This window comes from Acanthochromis polyacanthus, chromosome 19 (genome assembly GCF_021347895.1).
Source record: "Acanthochromis polyacanthus isolate Apoly-LR-REF ecotype Palm Island chromosome 19, KAUST_Apoly_ChrSc, whole genome shotgun sequence".
In the NCBI taxonomy this organism is placed as follows: domain Eukaryota; kingdom Metazoa; phylum Chordata; class Actinopteri; family Pomacentridae; genus Acanthochromis; species Acanthochromis polyacanthus.
The window spans coordinates 25,889,177-25,916,917 of record NC_067131.1 but is presented as its reverse complement, the minus strand read 5'-3'; the positions used below and the strand labels follow the sequence as shown (position 1 = coordinate 25,916,917).

Sequence of the window (27,741 nt, the reverse complement as noted above, 5' to 3'; positions counted from 1 at the left end):
TTTTGAGTAATGTTGTGCACAGACACACAAACATACGCTGATAGTCACATAACTCTGCCACGTTTGTTGACGGAGTGAAAACCATCATGATAGTGATTGGGGCAGGTGTTTACATTTTGAGTGAAAAGTAGTCATTTTCACATAGACGTCAGTACATTCAAAATTAATACAAATAAATCATAATTACACATAATTTTATAAATCTACTTGAATGTGTACTTGACGTGAAATCAAACGACTTTTATTTTGAAACTTTCCCCGCCTCGGTGCAGCTCCGTGTTGATAAATCTGTGTCTGACGTCAGCACGCGAAAAAGCTTTGGCCCCGCTCCTGTTTCTCCGCCAGATAAAAGCATGAGGAGCTGGAACGAGCAGAGCCGCTAGACTTACAGGAGCCGCCGCAGCAAGCGAGGGAGGGAGGCATCATGTTGGGCCACAGAAAGAAAGCAGGCGCGCAAGTGAAGAACGGAGCCGGGACGTCTGAGTCTAAAGCCATCGACCCTCTGAGGAATCTGGGTGAGTGTTATTGCCCCAGTGAAGGAGGACCGTTATTTCTCTCTCCTACCAAGGAGCAGCCTGCTTCTTCCTCTGGCTATAATATCTAACCTATACAAGTAGAACGGAAAAAGCTACATTTACTCAACTGCAAATTGGCTTTCTTTCAGCCATACTGCTCTGTATTTCTACTGCGCTACGTTTACCTGACAGGTGTTATCATTTCACCAGCCACGGATTAACAAAAGAGGAGCATGTAGTCTGTGGACAAGTCAGCCCAGTAATATTTGAAATAGGAGGAGAAATTATTTTTGATTTGACAGTGAAAATGTTGTAATAACTGAACAGGAGTTTTAGTCATTTTAATGCAAAAATATAAATAAATATGAATAATTCCAGCTTGTGAAAATTGGGGATTTGCTGGTTTTAATACAGTCTTAAGCCATGTTAGGAAACATTGCTGCTTCATCAGTCTGTTACAGTGACAGCATTCTGTCATTCAGACATTGGTCACTTTTACATTAATGTTCCTCACAGCTTTATTCAGAGAAATCCACAAAGATGGCACAATATTTGTCTGACAAATATCGGACAGAATATATAATAATGCGCTAAATACAAACTAATAACATCTTGTATAACAGTCCAAATGCCTGAAAGTCTTCTTTATTGATGATTTCTGAAATTAAACAATTAAACAGCTACTTTACCAACAGTAAGGCACGCATTAAACTGTGTCTTTTGCTCTCTGTGATACTGTCAGTGTTTCTGGACCAGCTCTGGTGCTGAAATGTGGAAAAAGTTTTCTCCGAATCACTTCCCCTAACTCACTTGCACATGTACGCCTGATAGCATACCTGTAGCTCAGAGTGTTGCCATGTTGAAGATGATACAGAAACATTTCTAGGTTCATCTTAGTGAGTTTACCACCACGACTTTAACAGAAAAGTGAGCAGGGCGCTCATTCAGACATGACGCTGACATATTCAAACACCATCAGATTAATGGAAAGGAGGGCATGTCTGAAAGGGGCTTTAAATTTGAATAAATGGAATCATATTTTGTAAAACTAACACTATGAAAGTTATGAAAGTGTCCCGTTGGGCTCTTGGTGACCGGCAGCATTTGGCCTTAATTAAAGTGATTAATTAATGAAGACAACACTTGCCTGTTTAATCTGTAATGAAAATAGTCATTAGTTGAAAACTTACTTAAAATTTGCTGCACCTTACCAACAGTGAATTGCTGCCGACACATTAACACATCAGTAATAATGCTCTATTAAAGTAGCAGTCAGGGGGCGTTTCTCTGCACTGAGCTGCCACTTTCTTTACATTTATGCTTTATCTCTTTGACAACAAACTTGACTTTGATTGCCAGATGTTGCTGAACCTTTCTCCTTGCACTGCTGAAATAGTTCATAAGTTAAATGCTTTGGAGCTGTGAAAAGCTTGGAGTTTGTTCTCCATTCCAGTTTCAGTATTACTGATTAGCCAATGCAGCCAAACCAAACTCAATCTAATGAATTTCAGAATTTTAGCTACTGCAGTTTGTTAGCTTTATACTTTGGTGTTGTGGCTGCAGAAACATGACCAACATGAGCCGCAGCACTCAGACTTTAAATGACAGAGGAAGCCCGTTCATGTTCTGACACAGTTTTTACTGAGATGTAGAGCACCACCATTATGAAAAAATAACAAGTAAAACGTTATTCTCAGTAATGGACCGACTTTTGTTGCATTGAGCTTCTACTGTGGCGCCTTTATTTTTAATATAGTAAATCTAAACTATTTTAATTTTTACTTTAGAGCAAAACTCATTCAAATCAGAGGTAATGCCGTTGCTGTACGATGATGTGATTTTGAATCATTTGAAATTTAAGTGAATTTTCACAAAGGTGTAATGTTCTGTATTATAAACACACTTTCTAATTCACCACTTTTATTAGGAAACAACTTGACAGGCAGGTTGTTTTCTACTAATCACGTAGTGCTTCATGGTGGTTTTGCTACTTTTAGTCTCGGCAAGACCTTCAGCACCCTTCTGTCTCTGGTGGAAAGTTACTGGCTAATATGTGTCAAACTGACTTGATGACCAGTTGAACACACGGCAGAAATTGAAAATACAGTATCAGCACTGTTTTTGTTTCTGTTCCTGCAGCACAATACTTCTCATGTTTTGGCCTTTATCTCAACTCTCTTTAGAAAGTAAATATCAGCAGAGTGGAGACGTGCAGTATGGTCACTGTTATTGCTTTTCCTTTTGGCTTCATGCAGCAGAAGTCAGACCACACAGTCCTCACACACTCTTACACTCACACAGCCACTCAGTTTCTTTCACTGGTGCAGTGCTGCTGCTGTCCCCACTTAGAGTTGATCACTACTGTACACAGGGGACCGTGTGTGTGTGTGTGTGTGTGTGTGTGTGTGTCTGTATGTGTGTGTAGGTGTGTGTCTGTGTGTGTGTGTGCGTGTGTGTGTGTGTGTGTGTGTGTCTGTGTGTCTGTGTGTGTGTGTGTGTGTGTGTGTGTGTGTGTGTGTGTGTGTGTGTGTGTGTGTGTGAACGTAGTGACCCAGCCCCTCCCTAGCCACAGTGAGACTCCTGTTTCAGCATTGAGTCCTGCTTTCTTTGCATGGTAGATATGGTCTGCTTGGTAGCTAATGTGTATATAACCTGTTACTCTCTGTCTCATACACATTTACATATTCACACATTATTACATATGGCTATATGATAACACAGCCCTTTGAGGTCATTACTCCGCCAAGGAATATTTCGGAGTTTTATGACGATCGGCGTACATTCGTCTGTCTTTCTGTGTACAACATTAATCAAAAACGGACTAACAAATTTGGATGAAATTTTCAGGGAAAATCAGAAATGACACCTCATTAGATTTTGGCAGTGATGCGGCTTATAGGCTGGGTTTATGGATTTGTTAAGGATTTCCATGTGAGATAGCACAATGTCCCTGTAACTATGACAACAAGTGAACACTACATCAGCTGCCTGCTGATGATCATGTGACTGTGATCCTACTACAAATCCACCGCTGCAGACTTATATGTCGGAAATGATACAGAACAATTGATTAAATTGTGGGGGTGTTTCCGAGTCTCATTAATTCACACCGCCCGCTACGAATTTAGGTCACGCGATTTAGTATCCGTACATAACGTACACATGCATAACGCACGCCTGTGCTCAGTGCAAGGTCATTTTGTTTGTGGGTACATCTATATTAAATGGCCACATTCTATGTTGCCGTGATTTATAATCATCAATAACTAGAAAATAAATGCTGCCTTTCTACAAAAAAATGCTGCATTTCTGACAGTACTTTATGGGGAATGAACAGCCTTGGTGGAGTACTGCTCTCTCTCAGTGCTTTTCTTGTTTCAAATGTCTCTTCATACGAAATCTGAGATAACTTCCACATCACACATTCTATTGGTCACTGCACTTCTGGCATTGATTAGATTGCATTGGGCTTCTTTCCATTACAAGAAGCAACCTGTGATTGTGCTTTGTTTTCACTGCACAGTTTGTAGACAATTTTAGTTACATATGATTGTGATTAAACTTCTGTAAATCAAGGCTGGCCAACTTGATGTGTCAGCATATCTCAGTACAACAAACGTAACAGCAAAGTAACAACCTTTCAACGAGGACTTTTTGAAGTTTGAAGAGCAACGGAGAAGACTTGCCTGGAAAATCCAGACTGACTTTATTTATGTATTAATATAAATACAAATAAAGGCCGTCTGGCATTGCGATGATAGGAGACGATTTCAAAAAGGAGGGGCTAACGAATGCAGCTTGAACGAGAAAGAACCAATCAGCGTAACACGGATGTGACGCACAAACAAATCGACCTTGAAGTCCATGTAGTCCAAACAATCAATGGCATGCAGACGAGAAAGCGTCACGGTGAATGATTACTGCCGTTTTTGTCACAAAAATCTGTGAATACATGGGGTACTGTCAAGTACAACACTTATTTTTGAAAAGGCTACGCAAAAAAAGACTCCTTCCGAACGATTAGCGGTGTTAGGAATAACTTTAAATCGGAGCCAAACCAAGTCGGTGCGTATGTGTAAAAGTTGCTTAAATTTACTCACACGTTTGGAACGGGATTTTCCTCTGTACAAACAATGGCAAGAAGCCGAAAGTAACGAGCCATCCACTGCCTCCTCATCGTCGGAAACGTCAAGTGAAAAGAGGCAACGACTAACGCCATCCAAAACGCCAAGAGACCACAAAAAGATTCGCTTTGGCCCCCCTCCTCTCTCTCTCTCTCTCCTTCTTGTTTTACGGCGGTGGCCCCCCTCCTCCTCCTCCGGCATCATCTTTATGGGTAATCCAGGCGCTGAAGATGACGCAGCATTAACTCCCGCCTCCCGTGCTATGATTGGTCGTACCAAACTGTACCGGGAGGGAAACGCGATTCAATTCGCCCAATGCCAAACTGACTCTCCTGTATCTCCTAACATGGAGATAGGAGATTACATGGAGATTCAGTTTGGATTTTCCAAGCTAGGAGGAGACATTTTGGACACGATGATAAAACTGATCTCACAAAGGTTTGCCACCACTGTATGTATATATAGTCTTCCCCATCAGTTCTCAGGTTGTCTGTGTTCCTCGACTGTTATTGTGTTGGACTTCTGTTTGGATTTTCTTGTCATACTTGGATCCTAAGCTTGTTGCCCTGCTTGTTACTGTGCTAGCACACTAAGTCTTATTAAAGTTGCTTTTTGTTTATTTCACTTGTCTCTCTGCAATGAGTTCATGAAGTCTTGGAACTCTTTTTCACAAGATAACAAATGTTTGTCTAGTAGCCGCTATCATTTCATAGTCCAGTCCAGTTTAAATTGCATCATATCTGTCTTTGTTCAACCACCTGTTTGTTTTCTAGGAGTACAGGATGATGAAGATGTGAAGCGGATGTTGCAGGGCTCAAGCATGGTGAAGGTATTACTGACTAAAAACTACTTGCAGCTGATCAAAGCAATAAAATCAGTTTTAATGGATGAATATTTCCTGTGTGAAGGTACGCTCACCTCGCTGGCAGAAGCGACGAACTCTAAAGCTGCTGGAAGATGGTGTCACCGTCTGGTGTCAATCACACAAAACATCCAGTCGGGCAAAGGAGCAACAGTCCTGTAAGTTGTTGGGTTTCAGTGCATAACAATCAACTTTTTGCATGTAGATGAGAGGGCCAAATGTATTTTTTGGCAAAATATCCACACTAGTTTGGACTAGAACAGTCTTGCAGTGAAATTGAAGAGGTACTGTTAGATTTGTTTGTTAAATGCTAAATAAGATTTGAAAGTAAAAATATCCCAAAGGCTTCACTCTCTTTGCCATCTAACCCCAGATAAATGTTGAGTCATGACCCAAACACAGTTAGAAGGGATCACATGGACTAGTGACTCACTATTGACTCTAGAATCACATCAAATGAAGAGGCCTAGTGCTTCTGTGGTTTAAAGGGGTGTACCATTGGTTGTGCTTCAGTCTGTTTCACCAGATTTGGTAGAGTTGCAGTTGAAGATCTTTAGTATAGGTTTAGTAACTACTTCTGTCCCTTTTCATGTTTACATTCCAGTGCAACACCTAGAGCATTTTTTGAGTAAAGACTCTCTGAAAGTGTTCATTGTTATCCCCATTTGCCTGTTGAATATCACAGAGTTTTTGGAGTATAGCCGATTAAGACACTGTAGCCTTTAGCTGTGGTCAGATGACTCTTTGTATGAACATGTTTCAAGCATACCACAGACTTTTTAATACACTGCCCTGAGGCAATAGAGTGAGACACAATCTAAAAAGATTAGTGAGAAGAATTTATAAGCAGTCTAGTTGAAACCTGGAAGTCTTCTAGAACAAGCACTTTCAAGTTTCCATCTGATTTGAAAACAATGTTAGCTTTAATTGCTGAACAAATCTAAGCCTAACATTGGGATATTTCTTTCAAAATTGCTTTATTCTGCATTGCTCATTTGAAAAATACACCAAAAGAAAATGTTTGCACCAGGTTCTGTAAAAACAAAAGGACTAATAATTCTGTGTTTCTCAGTGCCACTGAGAAGCCATACCTGACTCAGCTGCACAAAACATGACAAAATTACAGCAACTATTCCAACTGTAAAATGAGACAAACATGTAAACAAATTAGAGGGACTGAGAGCAAAATGAAATGCACTGGATCAATAAAATAAATGCAGCATAGCTCAGAAATGGTATACCATCAGTAACATTTACAGCAGCCTTTTTTCCCAGTATCAGTAACACCTGCGGACACTTGAATAATGTCGTACGTGTTGATAAAATAAGCAATTAAAGAAATTCCACTTTTTTCTGTTTTGCAATACATAATATTCTAACTACAAAAAGACATTCTAGTGTTGTTTCTACTTCTAGCCATAGTTGTTTCCAGAGAGGTGCAGGACTTGAGAGATTTGACAAATGAGGACCTTGCCTGGAGTTCAGAGGGTAAAATGTTTAAAATAATCCTTCAAGGAGCCCCACCCAGAGGTTAAGAACCGTCTCCGTATGATGATTTGTAAGCAGAAGCCTTTCCTTTTCCCATTTCAGAAGCGCTTGGAGCTGACTGGGCATGTAAGCTAAAACATGGCACCTATTTTTGTACAGTTTAAATGCTACTGCTTGCTGCTCTCTCCCTCTCTTACACTATCCGATGGTCACACACGATGCCTTGATTAAAGAGCTCATCTATTTTCAGCATAAGATGGTAACCAGTCCTGCTCTAGTTCAAACAGTGAGATTATAGGACATTATAAGGTGGAGGGAGTCGGCCCTGGAGCCTTTGGTTTGCTGCTATATAGTTACCATATGAGTTGACCACAATGTTAGCCTCCCAAGTACAGTATAAGGCCTTCAGTTGCCAGAAGACAAGATTTGCCTGTGATGTGGCATGCGCTTGTTTATGTGTGCAGGTTTGTGTGTGTTGTATAATAACTGGGAGTGTGTCTTGCGTCTCTTACCTTAAAGGGGAACTTCGTTTTTTTTCAACCTGGGGTCTGTTTCCATATGTAATTTCATACATGTGAGTGATGGAGAAATGAATTTTCGACATAGCTCCAGTATTTAGCCAGGCAGGCAGCTTAGCAGCTCAGCTAGCAGCTCGGCTAGCAAAAAGTATGGGGCAACTTGCCCCCCTGCGTCAAAGTCCGCCCTAACGTGCTTTTTGCCCCACACTGACCGGCTCAGATAGTCTCAATGAGTGTCCCACAACATACTAGAGATGAGAAGTGAACGAAAACCTCCACATTATCTGGCGATCGCTCTTTGTTGTGGTCTGTATCCAAATCTCAGGACGCTAGAAAGCAAATCTGTTCCAAAATCGCGCGATAGTTTTGGCGCGACTTTAGTAGGAAAATTCAACAAAAATGTTAAAAGTGAGCTTGAAAGGTCCCAGATCACAATTCCATAGCACAAACTAAGTAAGTGGGTTTTCAAAGCAGTGTTGAATGAATCTTCAAACAGTAAAATACCAGCATGTAATAGTCTGCTTAAGTTCTTGTCAAAGGCTTCTTGTACTGTTGAATTTACTGAAAGCGAAGCTCAATTTTTTTTTATGTGACACTAGAGTGAATAGTCTGTCAAAGCACTGGGAGAGGACAGGAAACACCAGAGTGAACATTTCCAACTTTGAATACTTGAGGCCAGAACTGTTATTTTTTGTAATGTACCCCTTAGTATTGATATAAGAAATTTGTAGAGGTGGAAAGCAACTATGTGCATTCACTCAAGTGCAGTGATTGAGGTTCATTTTAAACTCTTTTTTATTATATCAGAGATTTCTTATCTTTTGTTCTGCTTTGCAACTTTGAAGCATTTATTGAACAGCCACTTTTTCTTTACAGATTAACATTTTGCATAAAAATCATGATTCAAATGTTAGTGTGATTGTTTGTCGCTCTGTGTAGCTCTGTGAGTGTCCCCTGTTTTCACCCTACGTCAGCTGGGATAGACTCCAGCCCCCCACAATCCCAGAGAGGATTATCATACACATAGGCGTCAGTTTAGGGGGGTACGGTGGGGACGTGTCCCCCCACTTTTTGTCAGGGGTCATTTTGTCTCCAACACATTCAAATTCTTCACATGTAAGCCGTTGTAAACCCAGTTATTTTCAGCAGTATAGAAAGTTCCGACGCTCCTGAACGCACCATCCGCACTCGGCTGAGAGTTGCACAGACATGCAGCACACCTTCGTGACGTTAAAAAAAACCGTGCAGATGCTAAATTTGCGCCCGTGCCAAGTGGAAGCTCCGACCAGAGGCGTGCAGGGGCAAAATTTCGGCCCGGGAGAATTAGTATTATAGCGGCCCACAGACCCCTCTAACTGTATGTAACACTAGCTCAAGAGGTTGAGCCTCGGCTTTTGGTGCGGTGGTTGTGAGTTCGAGCCTAGCTTGTAGCATTTTGCCGCCGTTCTTCAACATTTTCTCAAAGTGCTGTGGTCTCCCCCCCCCCCCCCCCCCCCACACACACACACACACTTTTAAAAACAAACTGACGCCCTTGATCATACATAATGAATGGACGGATGGAAAACATGATTCAGTTTGTTAATTGAACTGTCAAAGGCTTGTGATGCTTCAGAATAAATCAGTGTCTCTTTGAGGTCCCCTGTCATGTTTCAGATGTCTTTTAGCAGTTCCAGTTCTCCTCTAAACATCTCATTTACATTTTTATACTATCACTTTTGTGTAGGTAAAGAATCTGACATGTTTGAGAAGAATTCTTGACTCCTGTAAGGCTGACTTGTCAGTGTGCACAGAACTCTGCTGTCAGACTGTGCTTTCACAGGACACCTGAAAGAAGCTGTGTGTACAGGCTGGCAACCGGCAAGAATAGATGGACAAACACAAGCTGGTGTTTGGCTAGTGACAATGTTTAATTTATTTTATTCATATCCAGCGCACGGTGTGGTGTCGTTGATAAAGTGTACATGTGGTCACATTCATTGGGAAGTAAGCGTCAGTTCATGTTGGATGAACAAACAGCTCTGTTTTGAAGGAAAACACTTGATAAAACAGCTTCATTTGTGCACGTGTTTGTACAGTTGAAGCTGTCTCCATACACACTCAACATTCTGCAGAGCCCCAGTACAAGCTGGTGTCCATATTCAAGAGTTTTCCAGACTACACGAAAAGCAAACATCTCTTTGGCGAAGACACATGCCCTGTAAACCGAGCTTTCCTGTTGACACACAGCAGGAGAACGGAGGGTTGATATTTCAGAAACTCCAAACATAAATTCAAATTTACCAGTGAGTAATAGTGGTAGTAGTGGAAACAGTGGCAATGTGACAAATATTTGTACTTTAGAAAAATCCAGAAAACATGGAAAACCTCTGGCATTAAAGGGCAGAATTATTCAGACATATAAATAATGAATACAGGCAATATAAATACGGTATATTTGTCTTTTCCTTGTATGCTGCTTAGGTGTGTGTGTATGTGTGCGGGCCCGTGTGCGAATACAAATCTGTGAATTTGATAGCTCATGAGTGTGTTTTAGTGACTCAAAATGACACCACCTTAAATACACACTTCACAGAGGCTTAAATAAAGAGAATGAGTTGTTGTGAGCTTTTTTTAGTGCTACTAGTACAACTAAAGTACTGTTCGAGATGGAAGCTGAGTAGACTGTAAATCTGAATAACAAAATGTGTGTTTCAATATCTTAATGTCTTTGCAAGATGTCAGATATCCCCATTGTGGTAATACAATGCAGGTTAACACTAAGCAATAACTAAACAGTACCACTGAACAGCTGTTACTGAGTGCTAGGTTTCCACTGGCAGCAATATACTTGAAATAAAACAGCAGTGTAACGCTCTTCTTGCAGGATGGAAAGTTGAGCAGGCAGTACTTTTTCTTTATTCACTTGTCCCTTGTCCCTCTTTATCCTCCATCCCTAGTCTCCATCATGGAGGTGGAGTGTGTCCGAGAAGGTTGCCAGTCAGAGACGTTGCGGCAGATCGTTGGCTCAGTACCTGAGGCCCGATGTTTAACAGTGGTCTTCAAAGGGCCCCGCAAGAGCCTGGATCTCCTCTGCCAGAGCCAAGAGGAAGCTCAGCACTGGGCTCGAGGCATCCGAACACTGCAGGAGAGGGTGCAGAACATGACACAGAAGGAGAAGCTTGATCAATATCCTTAAACCATTGTGTGTAAGTCAAAGGTTGTTCCTTCATGAAGGACCCAAACCCACCGGTGGCATGTTATAATCATGTAACAAGCCACCAATGAAAATTCTCTGTGAATAAGTTGAAGGCAACTGGACTCGGTTCTGACAAAACTTCTTTTGCAAATTGAGAAAGCCTCTTCATTGAGAGATAAAACATCTTCATGAAGCAAAACACAGTCCAGTTGCTTGCTACTGAAGCCTTTAGGATTACCAAGACCTGAAAGACTGAGAATGAAAACATATGTACTATCTTTACCTTTATGTAGTGAAGAATTTTTTTTTTTTAAAGACTGGAGTCAATTATATCAGGATTATTATAAGTAGATATTAGTTCTGTACTTCAGCACTTCTCATTGGTCAAACCATTTCATTTTGTGCTCTTGTTGCTGCCTTGACCATAAATGTGCGTCACTTGGATTTATGCTTACCTGAGTCGGGCCGACCAGAACCGCGATGACAAAATGAGCTACGATGAGGTGCAGAAGCTGCTGCAGATGATCAATATTGACCTGAGTGACCAATACGCCCGCAGCCTCTTCCAGGTAGTGGAACAAACGCTTACTTTAGTGATTTATTTGCTTGTACTTAATTTGATTTGACTAATGACAGATCTCAGTTAAACGGTTTGTCACTTGGGGCTGACAGTTTCGAGATAGTTACCGTACTCCTAGACAACAACTGATGATCTGTTTCTCACTGATAGAAATGTGACCGGTCAGCTGACGGACGTCTGGACCACGGAGAGATTGAAGTTTTCTGCAGGGAATTGTTACGGAGACCAGAACTCGATGCCGTATTTGTCCGCTACTCTGCAAACAGCTGCGTACTTTCCACAGTGGACCTGAGGGATTTCTTGAAGGACCAGGGGGAGGATTCTTCACTCATCCATGCTCAAAGTCTCATACTCACCTATGAGCTTAATGAGTGGGGTACGGTGCTAAGTAACAATAAGTGACTAAGCATGAGTTTGTATTTAGTGGAAGGTTGAGAATAGTAACTCTGAAAAGCCCAGTAGAAAATACCTACCCAGCACCAAACAGGACACAAAGTAAGTTAGCAAACTACTAGCTGATTTCTGACGAGTTAGTTTAAGCTTAAATCAAAATCTAAGTGCTTCCGCAGAAGTCAACTGGAATTCTCTTATTAGTGCTTGAAGATATTTAACCTTCCTTCCTGGAGGTATCCTTAGTGGTTCTGGGTATTTATTTTCACTTCAAAATTACATTGGCTCATGGCCTATTACCCCTCGTGTCGTCCTCGTGTCAAATTGACCCGTTTTAAAGTTTGAAAATGTGTTTGTGTGTATGTGGGGGGGGGGGGGGGGGGGATCACAGTGAAACTTCTGATGTCTACATTTTCAACATTTTTGGGAGATGTTTGACCATTTTTTTGGGGAACAAAATGTCAATAAAATGTCTCTCAAGAACATTCACAAAAAAATCAACCAAAATCCAGCAAATTTCTTAAAGAAAATATGAGACGTTTTACTGATGTGTGTAACCACTTTAGATATTTTTAGGATTTTTTGGAAGATTCTTGTTCATTTTTTTGATAATATTTACAAGAATTCTCTTGCCAAATTTGGGTATTTTTTAAATAAAACTTAAGGTAAACTTTTTAGGAATTATTTAAATTTTCTTCCTGAAAGTTTTGCAAATTTTCAAAAATTTGGGGAGTTTTTTTGCTGAATTTTTGGATTTTTTTTCAGACAAGGAAACAATATTTTTTGGTGCACGACAGGAGTGTTACCAGCCCAAAACTCAAATGCCTCAAGGTGCTAATGATTGTGAAACTGCCTGGGGTGGGTTTCAAGACTGTGTTATACATACCTGATAACTGGGGTTGTAGTTATTATTACTACAAGCACCTCTTTTGTCACATTTTAAAGCAAAATCAAATATTTAGCTGTATTATACAAGCTGCTTTATGATGATTAGCCCCAGTTTTCTATATATAAAATATCTTGTCTTTCACTGACATTTGTTTGTGCCTTTTGCCCAGTGCAGCCCAGAAGAACCAGTTCATGACCCCCAATGGTTTCACCATGTACATGCTTTCTAAGGAGAACTGTGTGCTTAACCTGGAACATGCTAGAGTTTACCAAGACATGACACATCCATTGGCGCACTACTTCATCTCTTCATCCCACAACACCTACCTCACTAAGGACCAGATTACTGGGGACAGCAGCACAGAGCCATACATACGGTAAGAAAGGAAATGTGTGCAAACTACATTTACATATCTATGTATAAGCACTTTGTAAAACCACTCTCTTGGTCATTTAGTCACATCATCATCATCATTTTGCACCATTAGTGACAAATGCAATACAAGATCATACATTACCGGGCAAGTTTGCTTTTGTGAAAAGCCAATAAATCCTGTTTTTAAAATCTGAGAACCTAATGGAGTGCAGGCCGGGTTTCATGACGCAGCAAACAGGTATTTGACAGCCAGAAAAGCTACAGCTTCTTTAGTTGCCGAAACAAAAACTGGTGTAAGAGGTCAGAGTAGCAGCTGAGAGGGTTGTTCTCTGAACTTCAAATTGGCCATGGAAGATTGTTTGACAGGGCAACAAGGAGACTAGACTAGGATGGTCAATATGTCAGAGAGCTAAATGCTAACTGCTCAAATCTTTATTTCTACCAGCTGTAAACTGTTTTATTCAACTTCAGCACACATGCAGACACTATCCATCCTGTGTGGAACAGGACCATGTTGCAGCAACAGTACTGGTGGTCAGGGTTACTGTAACATATACAGGCCGGGGAAACAATAACCATTGCTTTGGCAGAGATCACTGTAGTTAAAATACTCTGCAGTAGAAAGACACTATGAGTGACCTAGCCCCTTTAGGACTATCCTGTCCTCTGAATGGGTCATCACTGGCAAAAGTTTAGGAAAGCAGCTCTGTCCTGCTACTTACAAGTACATACAGTATGCTTTTGTGAAACCAATCCCTTTGTATCACTGAAACCTGTCTTCTGTAAAACACTTCTAGTCCAGGGCAGACACAGGATGAGCTGCAGTGGGGTTGTCTGACACACATCAACATTAGTGTCAGGATAAGGGTGGTACATCAGTTATATAGAACTGTATTTTTATGTACATTTTTCCACAGCCTGGAACTAGTATTTTCCAAAATGACAGTTTTATGGCAGCTGTACGTCCTTGTCATTTTTTAATCTGACAAGAGCCAGTCAAACACATAAGTGTGGCAGCTGTGAGGCTTTTAGTCCTCTGGTATGAAAGGCCCTACAGATGTTATGAGGAATCTATACTCACTGCCAACAGAAAGAAATACAGAGAACAGATTACTTGCATGGTCTTGAATTACGTATTTGTTAATGAAATTGTATCTGCTGTAAAAATTCTGACTTTTCTCTTAGAGCTCTGAATCATGGCTGTCGGTGTGTGGAGCTGGACTGCTGGGATGGAGATAAAGGAGAACCAGTCATCTATCATGGACATACACTCACCTCCAAAGTGCCCTTTGTGGAAGTCATTGAGACCATCAATGAATATGCTTTTAAAGTGAGTAGAGTCAGGATGTTGTTACTTCAAATACAAATTAAACACAAAAAAATACAGAATTTTGTCTTGATCACATTCATACAGATAGACACCGATCAGCCACAACTATGAAACCGCTGACTGGTGACATAACTAGCATTGATCATATCATTGCAATGCAATGTTCTTCTGGGAAACCTTGAGACCTGACACTAATGTGGAGTTGACATTTATCACCCTCCTAAACGTTGGTGCAGATCAACCACACCTCCCACGGCAGGGGCATCCCACAGCAGAACAGTGCACTCTGCCACACTGCAAAAACTCCGAAGAGGGGGCTCAAGGAACATGACGAGATTGCTCAGGACAAGCATGATCCACAGTAAACAGTTTAGTGGACAGGATTTACAGGTTGATTGTCTGTTGAGTCTGTTGTTCCAGGTTCAGCAGACGGACTGCCTGTGGGAAGAAGCTCCTCCTCATCCTCTCTGTGTTTGCCTTCAGGCAGCGGTAACGCCGCCCTGACGGCAGCAGAGAGAACAGCTGTGGCTGGGGTGGGCGGGCTTACTAGCAATCTCCCTGGCCTTTAACCTGCATCGTTGCAAATGTCCTGCAGGTTGGGGAGGGTGGTTCTAATGGTGCTATCAGCTGAGCAGACCACCCTCCTCAGGGCTAAGAAGTCCTGCTGTGTGCTGCTGCCTATCCAGGTGGTGGTATTCCCAGTGAAAACACTCTCAGTGGTGCAGGTGTAGAAGTTACTGAGCACCTTGAGGGAGCTTAAAGTCCCTCAGGCGTCTGAGGTGGTAGAGCTTTCTTCACCAGGGTGTTGATGTGACAGGACCACGTCAGGTCCTGCATGATGTTAACACCCAGGTATTTGAAGCTGTTCACTCTCTCCACTTCTGTCCCGCTGATGTAAATGTTCCCCAAACGCATCAAGTCACTATGAGAAGTCCGGACGGGTGCATGCATTCGTCATGTTGATGCCAAATTTAAACCCATCTGTCTGTGGTTTGGAGTGCCTTAGTTGTGATTATATGTTTGAATTTTGCACTATTATGTTTAAAATCTAGAGGTGGTTGCTGTAAACACACAGTAAAACAGCAGTTTTTAGACATTTTTCTTGTATCTGCAAGATTTTTTGCATTGCACTACTGCCACTCAATTAGATAATTGCAGGACTAAGCAGGTGTACAGGTGTTCCTTGTGAAGTGCTGAAGAAGTATATGTCAGTTATTATGTATGTACATTGATATATATTGCTGTAAACCATGGTATACCTTGACACTGCATACACTAACATTTTTTCTACCATGATGAATGATAATTTCCCTCTCCTTCTCTGACCCAACATTCTTTTCTTTCTGCACCATTGTCCTTCTCTCCCAGGCGTCTCCGTACCCTCTGATCTTGTCTCTGGAGAACCACTGCTCTGTGGAGCAGCAGACAGTAATGGCTCGACACCTGAAATCCATCCTGGGGGACAAACTGCTCATCAAGCCCCTCAGTGGTCTGGATAACCGCTGCTTGCCTTCTCCAGAGGTAAGTAGTCCCATACCTGGAAGCAAATTCAACCTTCAGAACTGCTGTATTTGTTAAGACTAATAAAGGTTTTAAAGTTGGATGTAATTTTCACTTGTGTGAGGAGCTTGATTCAGTTTTTGTCACACGTCACTGCTGCAAGAGGAGAATTTTAACATTCTGACCTTAGACGTTCGAATGATTTGTCCACAAAGATATTTGTAGTGTGTTTGCCACTTACCAGTGGAATGTAGATATGGTTAAAAATAACTTCCGTGTGTAGCAGAGAGCAGACTGTCAGACACAGAAATCAGCAGTAATTCGCTTCACTGCGTCCCACTTCCTATGCAACTCCACACAATCAGAACATCTGTGTTGGCTGGTACATGTACATGTGATCTGTGTCCTAGTAATCACACTCCCTGGAGGCACGTTCACAGTAACAGTGACATTTCCTTGCGGCCACCATCCTGTTTCTGCTGTACATTCAGATAATTTTATATGATTTGCTTTTAAGATTTGCTCTATTTTATTCATTTTTGTATCTGACCGTCACTGTAGATTGTGTTATAAGCAGTTATAGAAAAAGCAGCAGTAGTGGACAGTAGTAGAAGTATTCAGATCCTTTACAACTGGGTCACTACGGCTGAAAGCTAGTTCTGATAGTATCACTAGCATGACGGAATCGTTTTACTGTTTGTATCATATTCAAATTGACAAATCTTTCTGTAATATGTTGATTGTGTGTGCAGGCTCTTAAGGGTAAAATCCTGGTGAAGGGAAAGAAGGAGAGGATGGAGAAGGAGTGCTCGTCTAGCTCTTCAGACCTCAGCTCCTCAGATGAAGAGGCCAGTCGAGGCAAAGGCAAAGGTCAGAAGAAGAAAGAGGACAAGAAGGTTGGTACATCACAGGTTCACCTTTATTCCAGAAGCAGTGACTCCAACCAGTTTCTTGGAGAGAATTTGGTGTGCTGGTTTAGATTTTTACTTGTGGAACCACTATTCAAAATAGTGGTAACAGTATTATACTAGAATAGAGGATAAACTGGCTGTTACCATTTGTTTAGCAATTTCATTGATAAATATTCCGATGGATTTCTCTGCGTGTGATTTTAGCCGGCTGTGTCTAAGCTGAGTCCAGAGCTGTCAGACCTGGTGGTGTACACTCGCAGTGTTCCTTTTAAAGACTTTGAACACGCTGCCAAAAGCCCAGCCACCGACATGTCATCTTTCTCTGAAAGTGAAGCACTCAGGCATATTAAAGATTCAGGTATGATATGTGTGTGTGTCTAAACTTCCTTTTTAAATGTAAAAGTTTTTTTAAAAAGTCCTGCTGGCTGCAAGTGAAAGAAAAATATGCATTCATCCAAGATTATCACTAAGATTTAGATAAAGACGGGCAGTTACCTGTTACCTTGTATTGATTCTACAGAAGGCAAAGTAAAATAAGCCTCTCCACAGCTTACAATCAGACAAGCTGGACTAATTGAATCTCCTTTGTTCTGCTTCTCCAGGGATGTATTTTGTACGTCACAACAGTCACCAGCTCAGCAGGATCTATCCCTCAGGCCAGCGCCTCCAATCCTCCAACTACAACCCTCAGGAGATGTGGAACGGAGGCTCTCAGATTGGTCAGTTATTCTATTCACCAGAGACATAAATGAAATAATAAAGAAAAATCCTTCTTAGTTCGTCTGTTTGTCTCTAACTATGACTTCAAACACACCATCCTCCATGAAGGACTGGGTGGTTTGCTGCTAAAGCTGCTGTGTTGTATTTCTCCAGTTGCTCTGAACTTCCAGACACCTGGGGAGCAGATGGACCTGAACCAAGGAAGGTTCCTACAAAATGGACAGTGTGGATATGTCCTGAAACCTCCCTTCATGTGTCAGCCTGGCACCACCTTCAACCCAGAGAATGTTGGAGGAGGTCCTGCCCACAATCCAGTCCTGCTCACTGTTCGGGTAAGATGGTGTTCAACCTCACTCAAATTAGGTGTCAGTGATAAAATAGATGGAATGGGAGTGTCTTTTCACTTCAGTTTCCATCTTGAAGATAATTATTCCTCTTGTATCCAAGCATTTTTAGAATGGGCGGGCAGAGTGAACCCAAACAGCAGGCAGACAGACAGGCGGATTGGTATTAATAATTGAACAGAATACAAAAACTCTCCATATAGGAGGCACAGAAACTAAACAGACAGGCTAAACTGAAAGGTAACTGTGGGTGATGGTACGGGGCCGTGGTGGTGATTAAACTAAAACTAATAATAGGGAAAGTAACTCACACAAAAGTCCGGAGAATCAAGAAACGAGTAGCCGAAGAGTTCCGAGGTGGTGAGGGAAGGCAGAGCCAGCAAGGTAATCCATAAGGTCATAATCCAAACAGCGATGTGTGCATGACAGATTCCACAGTCAATGGCCCAGCATTGAGCTGAGAGGAGAGCGCAGCTTTTATCTGCCGGTGATTACTGATCACCAGTGCTGGGCTCCTTCACAGCTTTTCCTAATTAGGCTGGGAGCCGAGCAGGAGACGAGGGAGCCATGACAAGCATGGCCAACAGAAGAAATCTGGACCCCTAAATTTCCCTTTCAGAAAAATAACATGAATTGCAAATATCTCAACATTTTCAGTTCAATTCAGTCCTATTTACATAGCGCCACTTCACAACATATGGAATGTCACAGCACTTCACACACTAAAGTGTTGTGCACCTTACAGATTTCAAACAGAGAGCCACACAATCCAGAGTTCCTTTTGGATACCCCTCAAGCAAGCAGTGTATAGCGGTGGAAAAGAAACTCAAACTTCCCCCCTTTATCGGGAAAGACAAAAATAGAAACGTGAGCCTGGCTCTATCTGAGAAGGCAGCCATTTGCCTCACTGGTTGGGGTGAGAGTGGAGACGAAGAGGTAGGGGAGAGGTCGAGGGGGAGGAAGCAGGAGAGCAGTTGGAGAACAGATAAACATTACATAAGGGAACAGATCACTTCACAAAGTTTCCGAGAACAGCTGCAGATGGAGATACCTGCAGAGAGACAAGACATAAACTGCGGGGGAGACACTTCATTATGATAGTGTTTTTTTGAGTTTGACTAACTGATTGGTTTCATTTGGCTTTATAGATAAATTTAACTGGGTGTCGTCTGTATAACAATGGAAATGTACGCAGGGTTTCCTAATAATGTTGCTGAAGGGATCACCACTGCCAAACTTAATCCTGTCTGCTCCAAGGGCCCCATAGTGACCTAGCATTCTGACTTGTGCAAAAAAACTGCATTTGGTTATAATTGGTGTAATGCCAATATAGTAGATTATCTTTTTCTTCACAGGTAGTCCCATGGGTTTCACATGAAAAACACATTGTTTACACATGAAATCCCACATGTAATCAAATGGATTTCACATGGATTTTACATGAGAATACAAATGGGTTTCACACATATACACCATGAATGTTATGATTTTAGGAGGCGAACCCGTGCAGAGAGCACACAACGAGGTGGACTGAGTGCAAGCAGATTTAAAGGTCAATTTTCAGTTGAGGGAGTGAGGGGCGGTGAGGAGCGGTTGAGGGGTGAAACCAAGAAGGGGAGCGAGACGGAGCGGCGGAGCCAAGGATCAGTGGTGGGCTGGCGTCAGGGGGACAGGAGTGCAGCCGAAGAGAGCCGGAGGACGCCAGTGGCAGAGAGCAGACTGATGGGTTGGAGCTCCAGCAGGGAGAAGGCCAGACACGGATGGATTTGGAGCTCCAGGCGGCAGGACAGGCAGAGCGTGCGAGCAGGAAGGGGTCCAGGGGGGAGTCCACGGTGGGGATGTTGTATCAAATAAAGCATAAAATCTACAGGTACAAGGCCACGCACCCTGGAGAGAACATAACAGAGTTTTGACTGCAGTGTGTGTATGCACGACAGGCAGTACTGGCCGGCTGCCAACAGGCAGTTCTGGCAGACGGCCAATTGACGGCCCTGTCAGGTGGTCATAAATAAGATGAGTGTTCAAGCTTAAGGTGTGGTGGTGCTTCTAACTTCTTTGTTTGTAATGCTCACCAAAGGATGAGATGTCCTGAAGTTGTCTGATCTACACTGGCGTTGTCTTTGATACAACCTGATGTTGTTGTAAGATATCTGTAATAAAGTTGATGAGTGGTGATTGATTGGGCAGAGAGCCAGGAGGAGTGAGAGTCTCAACCTGGTGACAGTGCCATCAGTCATTAATTTGCTGGAAAGTGCCCAGCATTAGACACCGTTAAAGAGAGCACAAATAAGGTAAAAAGTGACAAGTTTTATCAGATATCTGTCATAAAAGAAGGATGGCCCTGGAGTGTGGGGAACTCCACATTCCGGACTTTAAGGTATAAAGGCCAGTGTTCCGAAGGGGATAGCCAGACCGTCCCGGGGCGTCTCTCAGAGTGTTTGGACCTGTGCTGCACGGAAATAAACACATTATTTTCTGAATCTGAAGATTGACTCTGGAGCCTTTTTCTGCCACAGTTGGTGAGGAGCTGTAGACTATTATACTTAAGACTTGTATATCAAGAGAATTAGATTTAAAGCTAAAACTGAAGAACCTTTAAGTCGTGGAACATCAGTCAGACACGACAGGGAGAAGACGCAGACCAAGCAGGCGGAGGGATGGCCGGACAGCTGGGCCAGTGAGGTCTGGAAGGACAAACGGAGTTAGTACAGGTTGTCGGAGTTTCACGCAGAATCTTCTCAGAGGCCAGAAGGCGACAGACTGCTGTAGCAGAGTCTACAATCTGGCAGAGTGTGAAAGGTGTGACCGGTATTTATGGAGGTGGTGATAATCAGCGTGATGGCACTCAGCTGCCCGGTTTCTGGGGAGGAGTGCTGATTACCGAGTGGAAACAGCCGTGAGGCTGTACTCCACTCGGCAGCGGCAGAGGGAAAGAGAGAGAGTTGGAGGGAGAGCTAGAGGGAGAGCTAGAGGGGGAGAGAGAGGGAAAGGGAGAAAAGGATGTCAGGAGGGAGCAGAGGATGAGGAGGGAGCCTTGACAATGAAAATATGTCAAAAGCTCAGGTTTTATGTGTTTTCCCACATATTTCTCTTGTAAAATTTAGGAGATTTTTCTTTAAGGTTCGTATGCTCCAGCCCTGTGACAGACTGGCGACCTGTCCAGGGTGTCCCCTGTCTTCGCCCAAGTCAGCTGGGATAGGCTCCAGCACCCCCCACGACCCTAGTGAGGATAAAGCAGTGTATAGAGAATGGATGGATGGATGGATGGATGCTCTATCATACAATTGGGTGGTTTCACTCACTTGCTGTATTGCCTTTCCAGGTTATTTCAGCTCAGCAGCTGCCTAAACCAGAATGTGACAAGCCTAGTTCCATTGTGGACCCTCAAGTCTGGGTGGAAATACATGGTGTTCCAATTGACAACGAAAAGAAGAAAACTCCTTATGTTGACAACAATGGTATTTACCTATTCCACTGCAAAATACCAAAAAAAAGTGCATGTATTGAACCAACTGTAATACCTTAAATCCACATGTTGTGACTGACAAACACTAGCAAAGGAGTAGAGAAGTCTAAATAGTTATCACAAAACAATGTATTCTTAGTTAAAATAGGCTAAAATGAATAGATAAATGCTTGATCAGGTTCTACAATTCCAAGTGCTCGTAGGAACGCAAAGTAAAGTATACTTACAGAAACATTTAAATTTCAGTTTTGTGACAAAAATATGAATACTTTTATATATTTAATAGTGCTAAACAACATCCAGTTGAACATAAAAGTTGAAACTCGATGAGCCCTCAGTAGAGGGCAGAACCACGCCCTCTGCTGGCGAAAACCCTGTCCTCCATATACAACTGAAGCAATATATATCAATTTTGATCATCGTACGTATCTCCCTCCCTACCTGATCTGCTGACCTGTAACTCCACAACTGAGCAGGGGACCTTAGACTGATCTTCAGTGCCAAGTTTGATTATCCTGACTTCAGTGGTTGCAGAGATATCGGACCGGACATAGCCACATACATACTTACCCAGCCAGATACCGCACCGAATGCAATAACCCCGCCGACGTACCCGTCGGGCGTGGTTAATGACCACATTTGGAACATGATTGGTATGACTGCACAATAGGAAACAACCCTTCATCAATAAAAACGATTTTGTATTAAATTGGGTAAAAATTACTGTGAATCTCCTTATATTATTCTTTCATAGTAAGGTTTGGTCACAAACCTGTCTGAGCAGCTTCACTGCTGTAACTTAGGGGAGACTAGAGGCTTCTCTGAGCACAGCCGTCAGACGAGCCTCTACTGTAGCCTGGATGTGTGGCATTTAAGGAACATTGGTCAACTGTAGTGGGTAATGTTATATTTTGCCTCTCCAAGATGCCCTAAGTTTGGTTGAAAAACAACATTATTTTAAGTCTTATTTTGATGCAGATTTGTACATTACAAAGAAATGTAGTACAAGTAGAAGTGAAAGCAGGACTCTCTGAAATATTTCTTTGTTTCTCCTCAGGCTTTAACCCGCGTTGGGACTGCACCTTTAACTTTACCGTCCATGTCCCTGACTTGGCTCTGGTCCGCTTTATGGTGGAGGATCATGACTATACCTCAAGCAACGACTTCCTGGGCCAGTACACCTTGCCTTTCACCAGTCTCCGTACAGGTGTGTGTGTGTGTGTGGGGTTGGTGGGTTTTATGTGTTTGTCCTGTTAAATCTCACTGACACTATGAGAATAGCTGTTTGCTCTCCTGACCTTTTAACTTTTACCTCTCCAGGTTATCGCCACGTCCGACTGCTCAAGTTGGATGGTTCAAGTCTTTCCCCTGCCTCCCTGTTTGTGCATGTGAAGATCACCCCCAGTCAGCGCAGTCCTTCCAAGTCATCAGCTAAATCAGCAGCTCCATCACCAACTAAGTCTACAACTAAGAGGCGCTAATTCCAACGGCATGCATCCCACTGAGGTGTATGTGACATATCTGCATGTGACCAAATACAAATTCAGGGCCGTAAATTTTAAAAGTCGGTGGCTCCAACCTTCCCCTGTAGTTGCTGTAGCAATATCTTCAACCTGTTTATATTTTATGAAAAAAAGATAATTTTGCTGATGCAAGCGGTTAAACTGACCAGTATTCCAAATTTGTGAAGACAAAAGAAAACACAGTTTTTCAGTGCTTACAGCTAATTATGTTATGCAATGCATTCCAGTGACTTTTGTCACTGATAGGATGTGTAAAAGGAGACCAGAGCAACAAACTAGATCTTAGTTAAGGCTCTGGTATGTGGATTTAAGTGCACTCCAAGCCTCTTTCCATCCAAAACAATCTATCAGTCGCAGATTTGCGAATACTTGAAGCTAGAGTTGTGAGTTTTATATTTAATTCAATAGAGTGTTGACTCTGAGAACAGAACTCCCAGCTAAGTCTGAGGCCTTTTGCAGGAGGCACTTTTTAATCGTATGTAGCTCTTTTAATGTATATTTAACCTCAATATTCTTAGAAAGGTTGTGAAGTGATCTGTTCTAGTGTGACTCTGCTGTGAAAGATTTGCGGTAAAATTCACAGGAATTATTCTGTAGAAAACCACATTCTTAGGTTCACCTAAAGATAAGATTTGACTTTAGAAATCTCAACTCGTGCGGGTTATCAAGGTGACAATCATTTAATGTTCCACGATGATACCTTCAAGGTAAACAGCAGCATTATCACTTTATAGAGTAATGCTCCAGGAGTGTACACTTCAGTCAGAGCTAAAATCAACAGTTATTCGCTGACAGTGCTGCATTAATGTTGTCTGTACAGGGCCTTACCCAAACAAAGTGGGTATCGGTGCCCTGGTAGTGATGTGTAGAGTTATTGCTGGTGTTTTGTCCAGACAAAAGAAGCTATGTAAGACTACCAGGACAGATCCATCAGCCTCAGCTCATCATGGAAACAAGAGATTTCTTGCTAAAAACACAACTTTGGAAGACACTCAGCTGATTTGTCCAACTTGTTTTGGTAATACCTTTTATTGGCTCTAGCTAAATGTCACCATCTTTGCCTCACAGCAAGAAGAGTTGGGCTTTGAATCTGTATCCTTTTACAGGGGAGTGAATTGATTGACTCTAAATTAATCATAGAGGTGCTGTATCACAAAGCAAGTCTGACATAGCTGGGCTTTCTTCGTAGAAGTGGGCGCAACAAAAACTAAAGCCCCCCACTTTATTTAACTCACATTTTGTGCTTCTAACTCTGTGTGGGCTCACATGAAAGGAGGCATTTAATGCATCATGTGACTCTTCTTCTACTATAAATGAACCAATCATGTGCCGCTCCTTCAGTCAGTAGGTTGTTTTAATGGAGAGCTACAAGAATCTAAAAATTTATGACAGTTCAAAGCGCTGCTACTGCAAATGATGCAAGACAGGTATGCTGGGAGAAAACGGTTAAATTTGTGTTAATGTATTTATTTTACCAATTATTTTAGAGTTGTTAAACTTTAAGCTTCATATATTCAGACATGATATTGTATTTGGAGTGCATTTAGATTTGACATAATACAGGTTTGTCAAATGAAATAGATGTGTCCCATAATACAGGATGAATAATCTTTGCCCAAATCAAAGTGAAATTGGTGTGACTGATTCTCTGTCGTAAATACTAATAATATAATCTATTTTTTAATCTGTGTTCTAATAGCTGCAGTACCAGCAATGTAAATGAACTGAGCAACAAATCAGGACTAAACATAAAAACCTATTTATGCAATTTGTACTAATCTTGTTTCTTAGATCTCGCCCAGTCTCAACTGGTTTACCTCCGACCCTCTGCAGCCCTCAGTAGACATAAGCATGTGTAGCTTTAAAAATCTTTGTAGAGTGGTCTCACACACAGGAAGCCTTCGAAACCAATCGGAGAAATGATAACAACTATCATTAAATCCCGTCCCAGTACTTTTTATATTGCAGTCTAGTGGATGATTTTGATTATATTCAGTGTCTGTTCTTTCTTTTTGTCTTTGAATGACTGAAACCAAACTATGTGATGAAGTAGTCGCCTCAGCTTTTATATTAGAAATAGAATATGCTCAATTATGCAATAGCAAGATGATGTGCACTAGATAGATGCGCTGCCTTGTTAGATGAGATACGCTGTGTTATGCCTCTTAGTAGCAAGTGTTATAATTTTTTATAATCTCTTTCTCATTGTTTACTTTGTGGTCAGATATGTTCTGTGCCAGCTTGATTGATAATCTTGGCAACTGTGACGTAAAGACTTAATTTCTGTCAAAGGTTATACAGATCACAAGATTTGTTTCTGTGTTAGACAAAATCATTTACTGTCGTGTGTTGTGTTAAAGAAGGTTTTATACAGTGCTTTTGTAAGAAGTTGGTTTTGGAACATTCGTATTTTTTTGATTTACCCGTGACAAAAGTGACTAGGTACATTTCTATGTGAGTATATTAGAATAATCTCAGAGTTTTAGAGGCATTCTGTCAGTGCTGGGTACTGAAAACACTGTCAGCTTTAGTCTTCAACTGCTGTCAGATATGAAATCATCAAACAACTGTCGAATAGGAATCTTGACAATATTGCACTTACTCATAACTGTACTCAAATGTGTAAACTGTAAGTACATAGTATGTCATTTAAAAAAAAGACCAAAGTATGTGTTTTTTGAACGGTAGCAGTTGTACAAAAACTTTAATTCAAAGCATTGACATTGTTCTTGTTTATTTATTGCATCTAAACAGTTGTACTGTTTGCTTTTGTGAACACAAGCTGTACGATAACCAACCTCATGGTATTTATTATAAAGCATATATGCAATTCAATAAAATGTTCTAAAAATAGCTAAACAAATTGAAGAACCTGTCATATGGTATTTGAGTCACACTGTCAACTGATGCATCCGTCTGATATGGTTTTTTGTTTTGTTTTTTTAAAGTTATTTTTTGGCCTTTTTGCCTTTACAGTATTATAGTGCACAGTGGAGAGAGAGACAGGAAACATGGGGAAAAGAGCGAGGGAGAGACATGCAGTAAATGGCCACGGGTTGGACTAAAGCCAACGACCGCTACGTTTGGGACTATAGAACCTGTTTATGTCGCCCGTTCAACTTGCTGAGCTACAGGGGTGCCCTCATCTGACATGTTTTACAGTGAAAAAATAAATATGAATGATCACCTTACTCTCCCCTCTTTAATTCATATTTCCTCTCCTGTCAAGAAGATAATTTTGTGAACAGATGTGAGACGACTTCAGAACAACCCACATCTGATGGTGTGTTATAAACAGCATCTGAACATCAGAGACATCACAAACAGGATCAGCTCGGAATTCAAACACACCTGATGTTCCACAACGTTTTCAGACAGCAGAACTCACCTGCTGTCTTTACACCTGCACGGTCTGAAATAGTGACGATTCTGACAAACACGTCTCCTCATAGTAATATAGTCTAGTATATTTTTTGTGGAAATGCAGCATTTTTTCATTAGTTATTGATGATCAGAAATCACCGCAACATAAAATGTGACCGTTTAATATAGATGTAGCCACAAACAAAATGGCCTTGCACTGAGCACAGGTGTGTGTTATGTATGTGTACGTTATGTATGAATATCAAATCACGTGACGTATATATGTAGTGGACGGCGGGAATTGAAGGGATTCTGAAACACCCCCACAAATTATTACATCTTTCTTTGTATCACTTCCGATGTATAAGTCCCGATAAGTCCGCAGCAGTCAATTTCTAGTAGAATCACACTCATGCAATCATCAAGCAGGCAGTTCATGTCCTGTTCATTTGTTGTCATGGTTACAGTGACACCTTGCCACTATCTCTCAGTGATACAGAAATCTTTAACAAATCCGTAATACAGACTATAAGCCACATCACTGCCAAAATCTAATCACTTGGTCCTTGTGTCATTTCTGACCTTCCCTGAAGATTTCTTCCAAATCTGTTGGTCTGTTTTTGGCTAATGTTGCTAACAGACAGACAGACAGACAGACAGACAGACAGACAGACAGACAGACCAACTAACGCTAATCGTCACATAATTCCGCCGTGTTTCTCAGTGGAGTAATAACATGTTTATGCCAAGAAAATCTATCACTCAAACTGTGTTTGTCAAACAGACCATTAAACTTTCTGTTACTTAACAAACTTCAAATTCAGCAATTTGTTTGAGTTTTTAAATCACTTTCAAAGTTTTCGTGGAGGTCAGTTCATTAATCAGGTGAAATGGAAGCAGGAGTTTCATCTTCCTACCTGTGTGCTGCCTGTCTGGGTCCGAAGTTTCAAACAGCAGCTGCTCTTCTCTTCCTGCTCCATAAGCAGCCATTGGTCCAGCAGCTTAACTTTCTTCTTCTTCTTTCACTTATCCACCAAGTGTGGTTTTTTTTAAACAAAGGTCGGTTTTCAGATGCTTCTAGCGTTTCAGACCTCTAAAGAGTTTTTTCCAGCGGTCAAGGTTTGCAAAAGGTCATGTCCAAGTCCAAGTGCAGAAAAAGACATGGAGAGGTTTGCCGGCCTTTTATAGCAGCTCAGCCACGCGTCACTGTTCCATTTCCAGGATGTTAAGATGATGCTCCCAAGCTCCTGTGCGTGATAAATGTTGAAATGTAGCCAAATAATTGATCTATATTTGTCAGTTTGAGTATTACATCTATATGCATGAGTGTCCATCACCTCTGTCAGAAATGTCTGGAGCCCCAAAGTTATCTTTGACAACCAATATATGAACCTTTTCTTATAAAATCATTATCTGGTTGAAGGACAATAGTGGGAAGAAGATTGAGAAAAAAAGCAATTAGTCAGGTAAAGTTTTCCAGTATTAGATCAACGTATTGTGCTTATATGGCACGAGGAGGAGGTTACCAGGAGATTTATTTAAGCTGTTAAAAAGTTCACTTTCTTTACTCCAGAATCAATTAATAACACTGAAACTGAATTTCAGAATTCAAATCCTTAAATGACAAAAAACATCAAAAAACAAAACACATCAATCACATTATAA

General features: G+C 41.5%; 1 protein-coding gene across 1 annotated transcript; it reads left to right on the top strand.

Moving 5' to 3' along the window:
• Nucleotides 1-287: 287 nt before the first annotated feature.
• On the top strand, nt 288-25,904 carry LOC110963521 (1-phosphatidylinositol 4,5-bisphosphate phosphodiesterase delta-3-A-like). The gene is made up of 16 exons (XM_022211912.2): nt 288-515; nt 5,413-5,468; nt 5,548-5,659; nt 10,447-10,675; nt 11,125-11,254; nt 11,416-11,641; nt 12,719-12,920; nt 14,105-14,249; nt 15,618-15,770; nt 16,502-16,645; nt 16,865-17,018; nt 17,263-17,379; nt 17,534-17,712; nt 21,047-21,182; nt 22,248-22,397; nt 22,511-25,904. The coding sequence occupies exons 1-16, from the start codon at nt 425-427 to the stop codon at nt 22,669-22,671; spliced, it is 2,385 nt and encodes a 794-aa protein (XP_022067604.2). The 5' UTR covers nt 288-424; the 3' UTR covers nt 22,672-25,904.
• Nucleotides 25,905-27,741: the final 1,837 nt, after the last annotated feature.